This window comes from Chiloscyllium plagiosum, unplaced genomic scaffold (assembly GCF_037043375.1).
Source record: "Chiloscyllium plagiosum isolate Xiang-an unplaced genomic scaffold, Cpla_swu_hap1 HiC_scaffold_1, whole genome shotgun sequence".
Taxonomy (NCBI): domain Eukaryota; kingdom Metazoa; phylum Chordata; class Chondrichthyes; order Orectolobiformes; family Hemiscylliidae; genus Chiloscyllium; species Chiloscyllium plagiosum.
In genome coordinates this window covers 72,883,103-72,898,317 of record NW_028270139.1, presented here as the reverse complement: position 1 = coordinate 72,898,317, position 15,215 = coordinate 72,883,103, and the positions used below count along the sequence as shown (strand labels likewise).

Below are 15,215 nucleotides of genomic sequence, written 5' to 3'. Positions count from 1 at the left end.
TCCACACTTCCTCTGACAGGTAAAACTAAAACGCAGGACTACTTGATTTTCAAATAAACAAAACAGCATGCAACTGACAGAGTTAAGTGATCCCAGAATCAACAAATCACTTGTAAGTGCTGTAAGCCCAGCCACGTCCAGTGAATGATGGCGTATAATTAAACAACTAATACAAGGAAGAGGCTCCACATATAGAAGCTTCAATAATGGGGAAAACCAGAATTTCAGTGCAAAGATAAGGCTAATATGTTCACATCCATCCAGAGACATAAGAGCCAACTGAATTTTTTTTGCAGACTCCTCCTGAGGTCCCTAGCACTACAGATGCCAGTCTTCAGCCAATTCAATTCACTCCAAGTAATATCAAAAAGTGGCTGATGGCACTGGCTAAGGCAAAAGCCCTGAAAACATTCTGGCAATAGTATTGAAGCCATGTCCTTCAGATCTATACATGATCCTAACCAAGCTGTTCTGGTACAACTTTAACACTGGTATCCATCAGACAGAGTTAAAACTTATCCAGGTATGTCCTGCGCACAAAAAGCAGAACAAGTCATACATGGCAATTACTGGCCTATCACTACGCTTTGGCATCGCCTCCTGCACTTTTTATTGAGCTTGATTTGGGTCCTCAGCTTGATAGTATGATAAGAGTGGGGAATATGCCAGGCCCTGAGGTTACAGATTGTGGTTGAATACAATTTTGCTGACTGCCCACAGCATCTCATGGAAACATAGGAAATAGAAGCAACAATAAGCCATTATGTTGATAGAATCCAGTCCATCATTCAACATGATTCAACTTGTCAGCAAAGTGATTAACACCATCAGGCAGCATGCACTTAAGAGTTCAGTTTGGCTTCTGCCTCAGCTCCTCACTTCATTAATGCCATTGCCCAAATATGGACAAAAGAGCTGAACAAAAGAGTGGAGTTGAGAATCACTGCATTTGATACCAACGTAGCAATTGACCGAGTCAAGGAGTCCCAGCGATACAGGTATCCCAGGAATACAGGATTATGATCCACCAGTCTGGAAAAGGGCCGGTTTTAAGGGTCTAAAAGTTGAACAAGTGCACACTGACTGGAAATCCATTTTGGTTGGTAAAGAGGGGATGGAAAGAAAGATGAATAAGGTGCAAGCTAAGTATGTATTCATGAGAAATAAATATGGAACGCCCAAAGTTAGAGTACTCTGGATGATTAAGGATATTGATGAGAAAATAAGGAAGAAAAAGGAGGCATATGATGCATACTGGAATAATAATAGCAATAGGAATTTGGAAGAGTACCTCAAATGCAGGAGAAGAGCTAAGGCTGGAATAAGGAAGGCTAAGAGGAAGCATGAGGGAAGGCTAAAACAAATAGTAAAATGCTCTTCAAACATATTAATAGTAAAAGGTTAGTGAAAGATAGAGTAGGGCTTATAAGGTAAGCTGCTCAGTGAAGCAAAGCATATGACAGAAGTACATAGAACATTACAGCACAGTACAGGCCCTTCGGCCCTCGATGTTGCGCCGCCCTGTCATACTAATCATACCATTCCACCTACACTAGTCCATGTACGTCCATATGCCTGTCCAATGACGACTTAAATGCACTTAAACTTGGCAAATTTACTACCGTTGCAGGCAAAGCATTCCATACCCTTACTACTCTCTGAGTAAAGAAACTACCCCTGACATCTGTCTTATACCTATCTCCCCTCACTTTAAAGTTGTGTTCCCTCGAGTTTACCGTCCCCATATTTGGAAAAAGGCTTTCCCTGTCCACCCTATCTAACCCTCTGATTATCTTGTATGTCTCTATTAAGTCACCTCTCAACCTTCTTCTAACGAGAACAGCCTCAAGGCCCTCAGACATTCTTTCCATACCAGTCAACATCCTAGTAAATCTCCTCTGCAGCCTTTCCAAAGCATCCACATCCTTCTTATAATGCGGTGACCAGAACTGAACACAATACTCCAGTGTGGCTGTACCAGAGCTTTGTCCAGCTGCAGCATAACCTCCTGTTTCTGGAACTCAATTAATAAAGGCCAAAACACTATATGCCTTCTTAACAACCCTGTCAATCTGAGTGGCAACTTTCAGGGATCTGTGTACATGGACACTGAGATCTCTCTGCTCATCTGCACTCCCAAGAATCTTACCATTAGCCCAGTACTTTGCATTCCGATTACTCCGTCCAAAGTGTATCACCTCACACTTGTCCACATTAAACTCCATTTGCCACCTCCCAGCATAGTTCTGCATCCTATGTCTCTCTGCAACCTACTACATCTTCGTTACTATCCACAACTCCACCGACCTTAGTGTCATCCGTATATTTACTAACCCACCCTTCTAAGCCCTCTTCCAGGTCATTTATAAAAATGATGAACAGCAGTGGACCCAACACCGACCCTTGCGGTACACCGCTAGTAACTGGACACCAAGATGAACATGTTCCATCAACTACAACCCTCTGTTTTCTTTCAGCAAGCCAATTATTGATCCAAACTGCTATGTCTCCCACAATCCCATTCCTCTGCATTTTGTATCATAGCCTACTGTGGGGAACCTTATTGAACGCCTTGCTGAAATCCATATACACCACATCAACCGGTTTACTCTCATCTACCTGTTTGGTCACTTTGTCAAAAAAGTCAATAAGATTCGTTAGGCACGACCTACCCGTCACAAAACCGTGCTGACTGTCCCTGATCAGATTATTCTTTTCTAGATGGTAATAAATCCTATCTCTTATAATTTAGTGGTTTGCTTCTGGTTTTATCCAATAGAAAAATGTTGATAACAGCCTTGTTGAAAATGTGGACGCTGAGCAATTGAGCAATATGGTGTTAGACAAAGAAGAGGTGGTTAAAAGGCAGCAGTATTCCAGGTAGAGAAGTAGACTGGCCTGGATGGATACATTGTTGATTGCTGAGAGAGGCAAGACAGCGAATTGCAGAGCCCTTGAAAATTTTCCAGGCCTCTGAATACAAAATGAGTCTTGGGAGAGTGGAGGATTGCAAATGTGACACCATTGTTTATGAAAGGGGCAAAGGGTAACCCAGGAAACTATAGACCTGTCACCTTGATGTCAACACTGGGAAAACTGATGGAGGCCATACAGGATAAGGTAAACCTACACTTAGGGAAAATAAGTTAATACTCGACAATTACCATTGCTTTGTCAAGGGCAGGACTTGTCTGACAAATTTAATTGAGTTCTTTGACGAGATGACACAAGATGAGGGTAGTGCTTGTGATGTTGTATACTTGGATTTTCAGAAAATATTTGATTCTGTGCCACAAGGCAATTTGTTTGCCAAATTAGAAATGTTTAGGATTGATAGGTCTTTTGCAGCATGGATTAGAAGTTGGTGAAAACAAACAGAGGATAGATATAGATGTGCATTTCTCAGATTGGTGAAGAATTGGAAGTGGTGGTTCCCTGGGATCAGCGTTGGGACCTTTGATTTTTCTGATTCATATAACAGTTTGGAAATTGCTTTGAGGGCAATATCTCTAACTTTGCAGATAGGCTAGAGATAATAGTGAATTGTGAAGATGATGCAACTTCATACAGATATGGACAAGTTGGCCAAATGGGCAGACACATGGCAGATGAATTTCAATGCAGAGAAATGTGAGCTGGTGCATTTTGGTTGAAGAAACACAGAGACACAATATAGGTTCAATGGTACAACTCTGAGAGGAGTCTAGGAACAGAGGAACATTGGGAACACCTGCACTGTTCTCAGAAGGTGGCCAGGCAAGATGAAACAGTTATTAAGAAAGCTTTTAGGATCCTTGGGTTTATAAATAGAGGCATGGAGTATAAAAGCAAAGAAGTGATGCTACATGTCTAGAAATGTTTGGTCAGCCCACAGCTGTGTGCTCTGGCATCTTATTTAAGGAAGGATGTTAAAACACTGGAAACAGTGCAAAGGAGATTTACTAGAATGATAACAAGAATTAGGGATTTTAGATACAGGAAAGATTAGAGAAATTGGGCTTATTCTCCTTGGAGCAGAAAAGAGGTGACCATATTGAATTGTTCAAAATTATGAACAATTTTGACAGGGCAAAAAACGGTATTCTATTTCCACTAGTTGGTATGTCAATAACTCGGAGTCACAATTTCAAGACCATCAGCAAGAGAGCCAGGAGTGAGATGAGAAGAAACTTCTTTACTCAGAATTTTTAGGATTTGAAATGCGCTGCTGAGGAGAATGGTGGAGGCAGATTCCATAGAAGTGTTCAAAAGAGAGCTGGATATATGTTTGAAAGTGATGAATTTGGAGGGCTATGGCAATAGGGCTGGAGCATATGATTAGCTGGGTAGCTCCTTCTGGACAGACAAAATGGTTCAAATGGCTTCCTTCTGTACAGTAAAAGTCTGTGATTCAATGAGTCAATGGGATTCAAATGAACATTCAGCTCGTTGGAGTCATACCTAACACAAAGGATGATGGTTGTGGTTCTTTGTAGTCAGTCATTTCAGCCCCAGCTGTTGAGCGTCCCAACCATCTTCAAATGTCCTTCCCTCCATCACAAAGGTTCGCTGATGATTGCACAATGTTCTACACCACTCATGATCCTTCAGGTACCGAAGCATTACATGGCCATTTGCAGTAAGACCTTGACAACACCCAGGCTCGGACTGGTAAGTTGCAAATAACAGGTGCTTCAACAAATGCCAGGCAACGACCACCTCAAACAAGAAAGATTCTAAGCATTTCCACTTGACATTTAATGACATTACCATCACTAAATCACAACTATCAACATCATGGCCTAAATGCTGGCCTAGATAATGATACCCACATCCTGTGAATGAATTTTTAAAAATCCTGGTGACTTAACCAGAAACTGAACTGGATCAGGTATATGAATATTCTGGCAACAAGACGTTCCCAATGCCCAACCGTTTACAAAACACGTCAGGAGTGTAACAAGCTATTCTCCCTATGCCTGAATGGGTGCAACTCCAATATACAAGATACTCAATATTATCCAGGAAAAAAAAACAGCCTGCTTAATTGGCACTTCATCACCCACTTTTAATATTTACACCTCTCACCACTGTCACACAGTGGTAGCAGCTTGTGTTATTTGCAAGGTGCACTCCAACAACTCACCACAGCTCCACTGATTACAATTTCTAAACCCATCAATGTCTACCACCTAAATGAATAAAGGCAAAAGATACATGGGAATACTGCTAACTGCAAGTTCTCCTCACAAGCCAGAACTGGAACTGCATTGTTGCTCCTTTACTGTCACTGGGTCAAAATTCTGAACAATACTCTGGGTTTACATACACATCAATACAAGGAGGCAGCCTAGTACCATCTTGTCATGGGCAATTATTGATGGACAGCAATACAGATGCCATGAAGAATTTCAAAAATGCTTTCTTGTGCATTGTGACTAATAGCTTTCATTTTCCTTCCTTTCCTTAATAGCTATGCTTTCTAGCTTTCAATCTGCTAGGATTGTCCCAGAATTTAGGGAATTTTGGAAAATTACAGCCACTATCTGCAGTAACTATGCAACTCTCCCTTTTTGAGCCTTGAGACATGAGACATCAGCTCCTGAGAACTTGTCAGTTTCGTCCATCGAGTTTCTCCACTGATATTAATTCCCTTAACGTTTACTCTCCACTTCTTGTGTCTAACTTGTACCTTCTACTTTGAATGGCAGACAATGGTTCAATGTTTGCCATTGTCTCATTTTCTGCTTCCAAAGGAACAGTATTTACAATAACTACTATTTTCCTTTAGATTTACTTTTAGATTTCGTTTTACAATCTGTTGTTATATTTCTGGTTGGTTAACTCTCAGATTTTTTTCTCCCCTTTTTAATCACTTTTTTAGCCTTTATTCCCAATTTTCAGAGTTAACACTGTTCTTTGCAGTGTTGGAAGCCCCTTTTTTCCATCTAATATGACCCTTAACTTCCTGAGCTACAGATGGATCTTTCTTGCTGAGTTTTTGTCTTTCGATGGAATGTACTTTTTGCTGAATATTTTGAAATTTTTCCTTCAAATGCATGTCAGCGTTTAATTACCATCAGACATTTTAGCCTATTGCCCAAAGAAGCTTAGCCACTCCTCCCATCTATGCAATTGGCTTTGTTTAAGATTATGATTGGATTATGTCATTTAATGAAAAATTGTTAGAAACTTGATTTTTTTCATCCCTATTCAACATTACAATTGATAAAAATTGTCCCAGAATAGACGACATGTCAATAAAACACATCTCATTAGAAAAATAATTTAACTCTTAACACCTATTTATACATTCATCTATCAGTTGTAGTTAAAAAAATTCACAGAAATGCTTATATTAAGCAAGATTCTTTGAAAAGAAAATGCTGGTACATACCCGCACAAGAGCATCGTCAATTATATGATCGCGCCGTACTTTAAGTCGCAAATAAGGTTGAATCTGTTGACCTTGTACCAAATTGTATAAAACAGTTATACGTCGTTCACTAAACATTCGTATTCTGTTGTCATAATAGAGGCCTTGACTTTTTGTATACGGGGTAAGGAGGAATGGACATGTCAAGAAAGAAAACTTCTTTTCACTGTCTACTTTAAAAAATATGTAGTCTTTATCCATTGCAAGAATATTGTTCAATGACTCGTTAACAAATTCATCATAAGATATCACAGGTTGACAGCAGTCAATAGCTTTAAAATTAAGTTCTTTTTCCAAGGGGTCCACCCGGGGACCCTTCTTGTAACGGGTGTCCTCAATCAAAATGTTCTGGTGCAAATTTGCTTCACTGTTTTCTTGTGACAATTCTTCTTCTTCATCCTCTGTGGTTAACGTGCCACCCAGCAAATTTGCATAGTACACCAATTTTAGACATTTAGCTGCTGCAACAGCTGTGTCATCTTCATTTACCAAATTTCGACAACTATAATCATTGCTTATTACTTTGAATGTGATAAGCTGCTGAAAGACCTCAACCATTCTGCGAATGTCACTAGAAGTGTATGTTGACCACAGACGTATCAATTTGGCTTGTGCTGACAAAGGAAGCTTGCACATTGCTTTACAGAACATTGGCAAGGCTCCTTCCAGATACTCAGGACTATGTAGGTTGTGATTTTCCATGACAATTATGAATAAGTTTAGGTAGTTTGGATCCCTGGTATATGCATTATGATAACTTAATTCACATTCCACATCTGGTGATAGATACATCAAAGCATTAATCAGTGCAGTTTCTATCCGGTTATGTGACAGTAGTTTTGTGTAGACTCTTCGTACAGATTTCACATCAACAGTTAATTCTTCAAGCGTAAATGTTTGTCCAACACAATCACAAGGTTTCTGCTGTGAGCAACAAGGTGCTGAATGATCGCTTTCCGTTATTGTTTGCAGTTCAGCACTTTTTTCCAAATTATCCGGTACATTTCCTGGTAGACAACTCAAGCAATTTCTCTTCATCTCAGGTTTCCTAAAGCTCTTAACTAGTGTTTCTGAACGGGAGAATATCCGGCCTGTAACATGAACCAGTGGTGAGATGTCTCCAGTTTCATTGCATACACTGAGAATTTCATCCACTTTTTCTTCAGTAAGATAGGTTATATCTAGCAATAAAAATAATCAGTTGATAAAATAAGTAACATAGTTAAAACAATACTTTCCTTCTCCATTATATAATAATTACATTAAATCTTTGCACCAAAACAAACAAGATGTTCTATTTTGTAATCAAACGATTTCAATTTCTGAACATATTTCACAATCAGTAGCGTTAGACAAATTCACTGTCAAGAAGAGCTACTATTAACTAAAGAATGAAGTTTAAAAAACAAATTAGCATCTCAGGCCATCAAGCTCCTTAAGACCTAAACAACTGCAAATGAAAATTTGCAAACACAAAACAAAATGACCTTTTGGATAATTTTAGAATTAATGAAACTTAAACTTGATTAATATAGTCTGTTCTATAATATTTTACAATTTTTTCATTTTAGAAAATGAAAACAAATAGGATCATCAGGAGAAAGCCAACCTCAAGTTAAGGGGGACAAAAAAGGTACAGAAACAAAACCTGCAGGAACTACAAAATATATGAAATGTGACACAACGAAACCATCACCTGCACATACAAAACTAAAGCTAGTAAATCATGCAAAAAAAATCTGTTACTTCAACCCAGGGAGCACATGAACAGCTGAAGTGACAAGTTCACTTTGAATAAAAGGCACTCCTGGTATAGGAATTTCCAAATATACTTACTTGCAGAAATGCTCCACATGGTAGAATGTAAAAACAAAATCAACGTGTTTCAAGATGTTTATTTCAAGGACTTTGCTAGAGGTCAGAATATCTACAATATGACAGTTCAACAACACTCAGGAATGGAGGTCACAAATATTCTGTTCTTTTTAAGAAAACACAAACTTTAATGCACATAAAGACAAAGTCATTAATGCACATAATGACTAAGCAACTATTGTCTCATTAGCGCAATTCCACTGCTATACTCCTGGAATTGGTTGCTGCTAAAGTTAAGATGGAAGACTTGACATGAAAATGTATTAGTTCCTTAATTAATATTCTCAGTGGAACAAAGATTACCATGTGACATTCTACAGCAACCTAACCATGAATAAAATAGAAGTAGATCTGGTATTTTGTCTCGTGTGGTATCAATGTTGCAGATAACAAATACTATCAAAACAAAACAATGATTTTGAGTTCTCCCACACCAACAAAATACCTGAAAAGTACCATTTTTAAAGGAATTATAATTATAACTTAAAATAATTATTATAGATAATGTAAAAAGAAAAGGGGCCGCATAGTAAGCCAGAGTTGAAAGTAATGAAATTGGGAAGTTCTAGATCTATAACAGGTAAATTAGAATTAAGTTTTGTCACATGTACTCAAGTACATGGATACAGGAAGAAAGGGAAAGAGAGGCAGGGACTGGCAAAGACATGAAGAGATTTAAACACGAGAACTGGAATTTTAGAGAGGAAATTGGGGACATGGAGCCAATACAAGTCAATGAGGTTCCAACAAGGTAACAGCAACAAATGCACCAGCTGTAGTAGGTAGCAAAGTCAACAGAGGACAGTTGAGTTTGGGTTGCTGTATCTTAAGGAAAGCTGCAACAATTGCCTCAAAGAGTTAGAATAGAATCCCTACACTGTGGAAACAGGCCCTTCAGCCCAACAAGTCCACACCGACCCTCTTAAGAGTAACCCAACCAGACCCATTCCCCTACCCTATTATCCTATATTTCCCCCTGACTAATGCACCTAACACTATGGGCAATTTAGCTTGGCCAATTCACCAAACCTGCACATCTTTGGATTATGGGAGGAAACCAGTGTACCTGGAGGAAACCCACGCAGACACTGGGAGAATGTGCAAACTCCACATAGACAGTTGCCCGAGGCTGTAATCTAACCCAGGTCCCTGGTGCCGTGAGGTAGCAGTGCTGACCACTGAGCCACTGTGCTTAGCTCTTCAAAGAGATAAAGACTATACCTAAACTAATAATGATCTAGCATTTGATCTTCTTGATGAAAATCAATGCTTTTAAATAAGCAACTGAGTAAATTCAATTTTGCCTATCAACATTTACCTGACAAGGAAAAATAAAGCCTTACTTTGAAAGTTGTTCTGCTGCTGTTTCTTACAACAGATCTCATCCAACTCACTTCTAATAGCCTTGCTGTTATGTTTGTATTTGTCAGGTGAAACATTTTGGAAAAGCAAAGATCTTGGCTTCTTAATGGGCCAAGCTGTGCATAGCTCTGCCCTGGTGCGATATAATTCCAGAGCTCTGGCTGCAGCTTGATTATTGTCCAACTGCTTGAAACCCGGGCAGGAAGCACAATTCTCATTGGCACAGAACTCATTTCCGCAGCCTTGTGTTAATTGAAGGTAGTATCTTTCAATCAATTCCTTGGCAGCTTCTCGTTTCCTATAAGAAATTTTAAAAAGTGATGTCAACTAGTATTAAAATCTGACCTTAAGTGGATGTATATAAAATGTCAGAACAACTATTTCTGCGTTATCCCTTCATGTAAGCAAGTACTCTCTAAGTTCAGAACATAAGCAACAGTTTGCTGACTGCGAATCAAATTTGGCTTTGCATATTACAGTTATAATTAAATTACTCAAATTATACTGAATCTGCCATTGTTCACACCGAGATTCATAAGATCACCAGGTTTTTTTTTTCTACATTAGTTAAACTATAAGCCTTTTCATGTTGTCATACATTAATTAAAAATCACAGCATTGTTTACTTTGCAGATCTTGGGACAAAATGGCTCCAAGAGTATCAATGTTTGCAAGAGTACGCCACATAAGAAAATGTGAAACAAGAGTTAAGATTTTATTGAGTGATTGTATCAGATTGTAGGAGTTACCTCTGCTGCTCCCACAAAACAATTTCACACAGCTTATTTGCTCAGTATTACAATTCATTTGAATTTATGCAGTACACTTCAAATGAGCTGACACAATTAACCAAAGAAAGGTTTAACTGGACTATGCATAATTGCATGAATACTAACTTTGTGCTTTAAAATTATTGTCATTACTACCTGATCCAGTACGATACATTATGGGTAAGTAATAACGGTAGATGAGACCATACTCTTCTTATTTATACTTGTATCACACATATCAGAACATAACTCAGACTTAATTAAACTAAGGGGTGAGAGCAGTGCTAAGTTTTTGAGCCAAAATTTACATCTCAACCAACATCTTGTGTACAAATGTAGTCATTTTTCTGATTACACTTTTAAAAGTCCTGAGATGGTGAAAAGAGCTATTAAAAAGTTATTCCTCTATAACGAAAGAAGTTTTTTTTTAAGGGTGATTAGATAAGATCTGTTCTGAATAAAAACGATCGTGGAAACATGTGAACGGGAAACACTGAACTGGTATCACTTTATAAATAATTTGACACCTCGCCGTGTTAACTAGAGATGCCTTCAAGCGTTCCAGGTTTACCAATTTTTTACTACAATGAAGTGGACATGGCTGGGATCCTGGGACTGTGTTGACAGCCCGAGGGAGACTACGGCTTGAATCTGGTTAGCGCCAAGGTCCACCTCGCCCAGGCCACTGTTGTTTGAGGAGCTGCAAGTGCCGCCTGCAATGGGCCGTGCACCATCTCCGATCGGTTAGACAAGGCTAGGCTCAACCAAGGAGGGGGACACTCACCGCTTGAGGCTCGCCGGAGAAGGGGCGAGCAGCGTGACCTGGGCGTTAGTGTCAGGGGAAGTCATGCGAGGCCGAAGACAGAGGAAGATAAGGCGACAACGGCCACTTCCACCGTAAACATTATAGACCTTCACACTCAGGCCCAGCCCCTCCAACCACTTCCGGCCCTTGCCCCGCCTCCACAGTCTATTTCCGGTCCCAGATGCCCCGTCCCCGTTGCAGCCTCCAGCTTTCTCACTATGATCCACTTTTACACATCCGATTGCAGCCAGAGAATATCCAACATTATGCCATTCCTATTAATCTCCAGGTTATACCTAGTGTTCCTTATCTAAATGCCATACTTTCTTCCTTTTCTTGGAGACATGGGGATAGTTTCATGACATCCTCTCTTGACTCCTCATCTATCAGTTTGCTTGTTTGACTTCCAGACTTGGATGAGTTGCAGTTTATTCCAGAAATGAATGAACTAAATAAACCAAAACCATCACCACAAATTCATTCCCTTCCTTGCTATTGTTTTGAATTAAACTAGACTGATCACGTTCTCAGGAGAAAGTGAGGACTGCAGATGCTGGAGATCAGAGTAAAAAAAGGAGTCACATTCCTGATGAAGAGTTTATGTTTGAAACATTGACTCTCCTGTTCCTCGGATGCTGCCTGGCTGGCTGTGCTTTTCCAGCACCACACTTTTTGACTGATCACATTCTCAACATTTATTTTGATCTGAAGCCAAACGTCCAACAGTCTACGTTAAAGATGACTTTCATTTTCATGCCATGGACCCTTGGCTCAACCATTTCAGAAACCCTCAAATGTTTCTTTGTTACCCACAAGGTTGATTACTTCAATCCTCAATTTTGGCCTTTCCTCCAATTTGTCCTGATGACAAATCAGAAATAGCTGTTCAGGGTACATTTCACGTCAGCTCTAATGACGAATCATTTCAACTCGAAACGTTAGCTTGCCCACTCTCCATGGATACTGCCTGACTCACTGCGACCTCCAGTATTTGTTGCTTTCAGTACAGATTTCAGCATCTGCAGTAGGTTGTTCCTATATTTTGAAGGATACACTATTGCTGTGCACCATTGAATGTTGCGAGGCACTTGATTGAGTTAAGACTTTGATATTTTTAGCTAATTAAGCCAGATGTTCCAAGTCAGTTTCACTGGCCAGACCTTCCTCAAACCAGAGCATACAGTTTCCTACTAATTTGCAGGGATGGAAATGTGTTGCTGGAAAAGCGCAGCAGGTCAGGCAGCATCTAGGGAACAGGAGAATCGACGTTTCGGGCATTAGCCCTTCTTCAGGAAGGGCTAATGCCCGAAACGTCGATTCTCCTGTTTTGCAGGAACTAATTTGCAGGAACATGTGGTGATGTTCAAGACTCAAAGGGATCCCTTGTCATTTGCACCTTGGCTTTCTGAAAAGCACTATGTGACATTTGATCATTAATACACAGAACAATGGAATTTCTCCAATTCCTTAAGAATGTTAGGGCACGTTAGGGCCAGTGAGCTCTTCGATCACAGCATTATAGCCAAAATCAACAACAACAGCCAAGAGAACATGCAGTTCCTCCTTGACGGCTCTGCCATGTTCTCCTTCATTGAGAATTATAACTGTCAGGACTCAAAGCAACCAGGAGAGCTGGACACCATGTTTTTCCAATTTGTAAGAGCCACACCACGCTGGGAACTGGAGACACTCACCCAGACCTCCTGTGCTGGTAAGACGGTTAACAACAAGATTTCTGCAGAGCACTTATTTCCTTGGGAATTCCTCACTGCAAATTGCCCCTTTGATTAATGATGTTGGGGTGTGGGTGTTGGACTGAGGTGGACAAAGTTAAAAATCACACAGCACCGTTATAGTCCAACAGGTTTATTTGGAAGTACAAGCTTTCAGAGTGCTGCTCCTTCCTTAGGTAGCTAGTGGAGTAGGGTCATAGAACACAGAATTTATAGCAAAAGATCATTCTGTCATACAACTGATGCGATACATTGAACAAACCTGGATTGCTCTTTAGTCTTTTATCTTTCAGAATGCGTTGCAGGCTTCGATTCATTAATATGTAAATCTCAGAACCTCTTTCAAGTCACATTCCCGAGATAACTTAAGGTTTTATTTCATTAAGATTTTTGGTATTCAACCTTGCCATCCTCTTCATGCCATATTTTGTTTTACAACGCTCCTGGAACGGCGCTATATTAGCGCAGCTGCAACGGGGATTGCAGCAGGTGGAATACAATTCCCACAGGGCGCTTCGTCTACAACGCATGCGCAGGGGGCGGCGATGCCGCGAGTCGGCTGGGCGCATGCGCGATGAGGCTCCAACCGCTGGTGGTCCAGGCTCCGGGACGAGGCCTTAAGTAACGCCCGAGGAGCCTGGAGGGAAGAGAAGAGGAGCCGGGCAATGGAGCCGGCTTGGCGGCAGGGTGGACGGGGCAGGGGCCGCGGGAGGGGTAAAGGCGGAGGCGGCCCCTCTCAAGCGGTTGGAATCGTTCGAGAGCCTGAGGCTGGTGCAGCAGGAGATAATAGACATGGAAGAGGCTCCGGCTCCGGCTCCGGCTCCGGCTGGAGGAGCAGCAGCAGCGGCGACTGGTCGAGGAGTCAGTCCGAACCTAGCAATGGTAAATAACACCATACAGAGAAACTGAATGAGGCTGCCTGAGTGTAACATCTGGACAGTAAACTTGTTTGTCAATATCATCATCTTGTTGAGATTGCTGGTACACTGTAATCTCTGCAGTCCGGAAATCTATTGTTTCGAAACACCAGTTGTCAGAAAATATATTGAATGGATCCAAACAACTAGTGGCCTCATTGTAGTGCACTATTTTGGAAGCAAAATATTTTATTTTATTGTGGTCTTATATGACTCTATGCGTTCATCACTTTGTGTTTACTTGTTTTTGTATGCTGATATCTAAATACATTTATAGTCAGGCATTCAGAAATCCAGCAATGGTTTTGTCCACCACATTCTGCACTGTGAAACCAAAGCAGAAATTGCTAGGGAAACTCTGTGGATCTGAGAACATCTGTGGAAAGAAAGCAGTGCTAATGATTTGAGTCCAGTGACTCTTCAGAGCTGATAGTAGTTAGGGAAAGGTGGTATTTATCCTGATGACCAGGTATGGGAAAGAGTGAGTGGATAAGTGGAGATGGAGCCCAGAGGGAGAGAAAGATAGTTAGGCGGACAAAGCGGTGGTTGTTAGGAAGGTAGGAATGGACTAAAGCTGATAATGGCGATAGTAAATCATAGAGATGTACAACACAGAAACCTTTGGCCCATCTTGTCCATGCTGACCAGATATGGGTGACAATGAGTTGACATTGCTGAAAGCAGCTCAAGTTATGACATGGGTTGGATGTGGGTGAACGACTTAAAAGGTGTTCAGGCCTGAAATTTATTGAACTTGACATTGAGTTCTGATGGCTGCAAGGTTCCTAAGTAGAAGATACAATGCTGATCTTCTAGTCTGTACTGAGCCTTGTTGGTGCTGCAGGACCAAGACAGAAATATTGGCCAGGCGAAAGTGAGGACTGCAGATGCTGGAGATCAGAGCTGAGAGTGAGGTGCTGGAAAAGCACAGCAGGTCAGGCAGCATCCAAGGAGCAGGAGAATTAACGTTTCTGGCAAAAGCTCTTCATCTGGAAATATTGGCCAGCCAAACAAAACATGCTGAAGTGACAGGCAACTGGTGGTTTAAGGTAAGTTTTGCAGACTGAATGCAAGTGTTCAGCAAAACAGTCATCCAGTCTGCATTTTGTTGTCCCAATATAGAGGAGATCACGTTGAGAACAGGTAATACAGTAGACTAGATTGCGTGAAGTCCAGGTAAATTATTGCTTTACCCTGAAGGTGTGTTTAGAGTCTTGAATAGTGAGGAGGGAAGTGGTAAATGGACAAGAGTTGCATCTTTTATGATTGCATGGGAAGGTGCCACGGGGGTGTGAGGAAGTATTAGGAATGGAAGAGAGTGGACTAGGTTGTTCTGGA

At 40.7% G+C, this 15,215-nt stretch overlaps 2 protein-coding genes across 3 annotated transcripts in view; one reads left to right on the top strand and one right to left on the bottom strand.

The window, feature by feature from the left end:
• The window catches only part of LOC122550587 (ubiquitin-protein ligase E3A-like), a 36,451-nt gene extending 25,101 nt beyond the window's left edge, over nucleotides 1-11,350 (bottom strand). The window contains exons 1-3 of one of the 2 annotated variants that reach the window (XM_043691550.2): nucleotides 11,207-11,350; nucleotides 9,634-9,950; nucleotides 6,377-7,596 (exon numbers count right to left, since the gene is read on the bottom strand). In XM_043691550.2, the coding sequence (XP_043547485.1) occupies nucleotides 6,377-7,596; nucleotides 9,634-9,950; nucleotides 11,207-11,271 (1,602 nt within the window). In that variant the 5' untranslated portion in view covers nucleotides 11,272-11,350. Of the gene's footprint in view, nucleotides 1-6,376; nucleotides 7,597-8,251; nucleotides 8,286-9,633; nucleotides 9,951-11,206 lie in introns of those variants that run through there. The other variant, XM_087987889.1, reaches the window with a different exon arrangement.
• A 2,201-nt stretch (nucleotides 11,351-13,551) lies between these two features.
• The window catches only part of nfxl1 (nuclear transcription factor, X-box binding-like 1), a 173,184-nt gene continuing 171,520 nt past the window's right edge, over nucleotides 13,552-15,215 (top strand). The window contains exon 1 of the mRNA XM_043691569.2: nucleotides 13,552-13,842. Coding sequence (XP_043547504.2) covers nucleotides 13,626-13,842 — 217 coding nt within the window. The 5' untranslated portion in view covers nucleotides 13,552-13,625. The remainder of the gene's footprint in view (nucleotides 13,843-15,215) is intronic.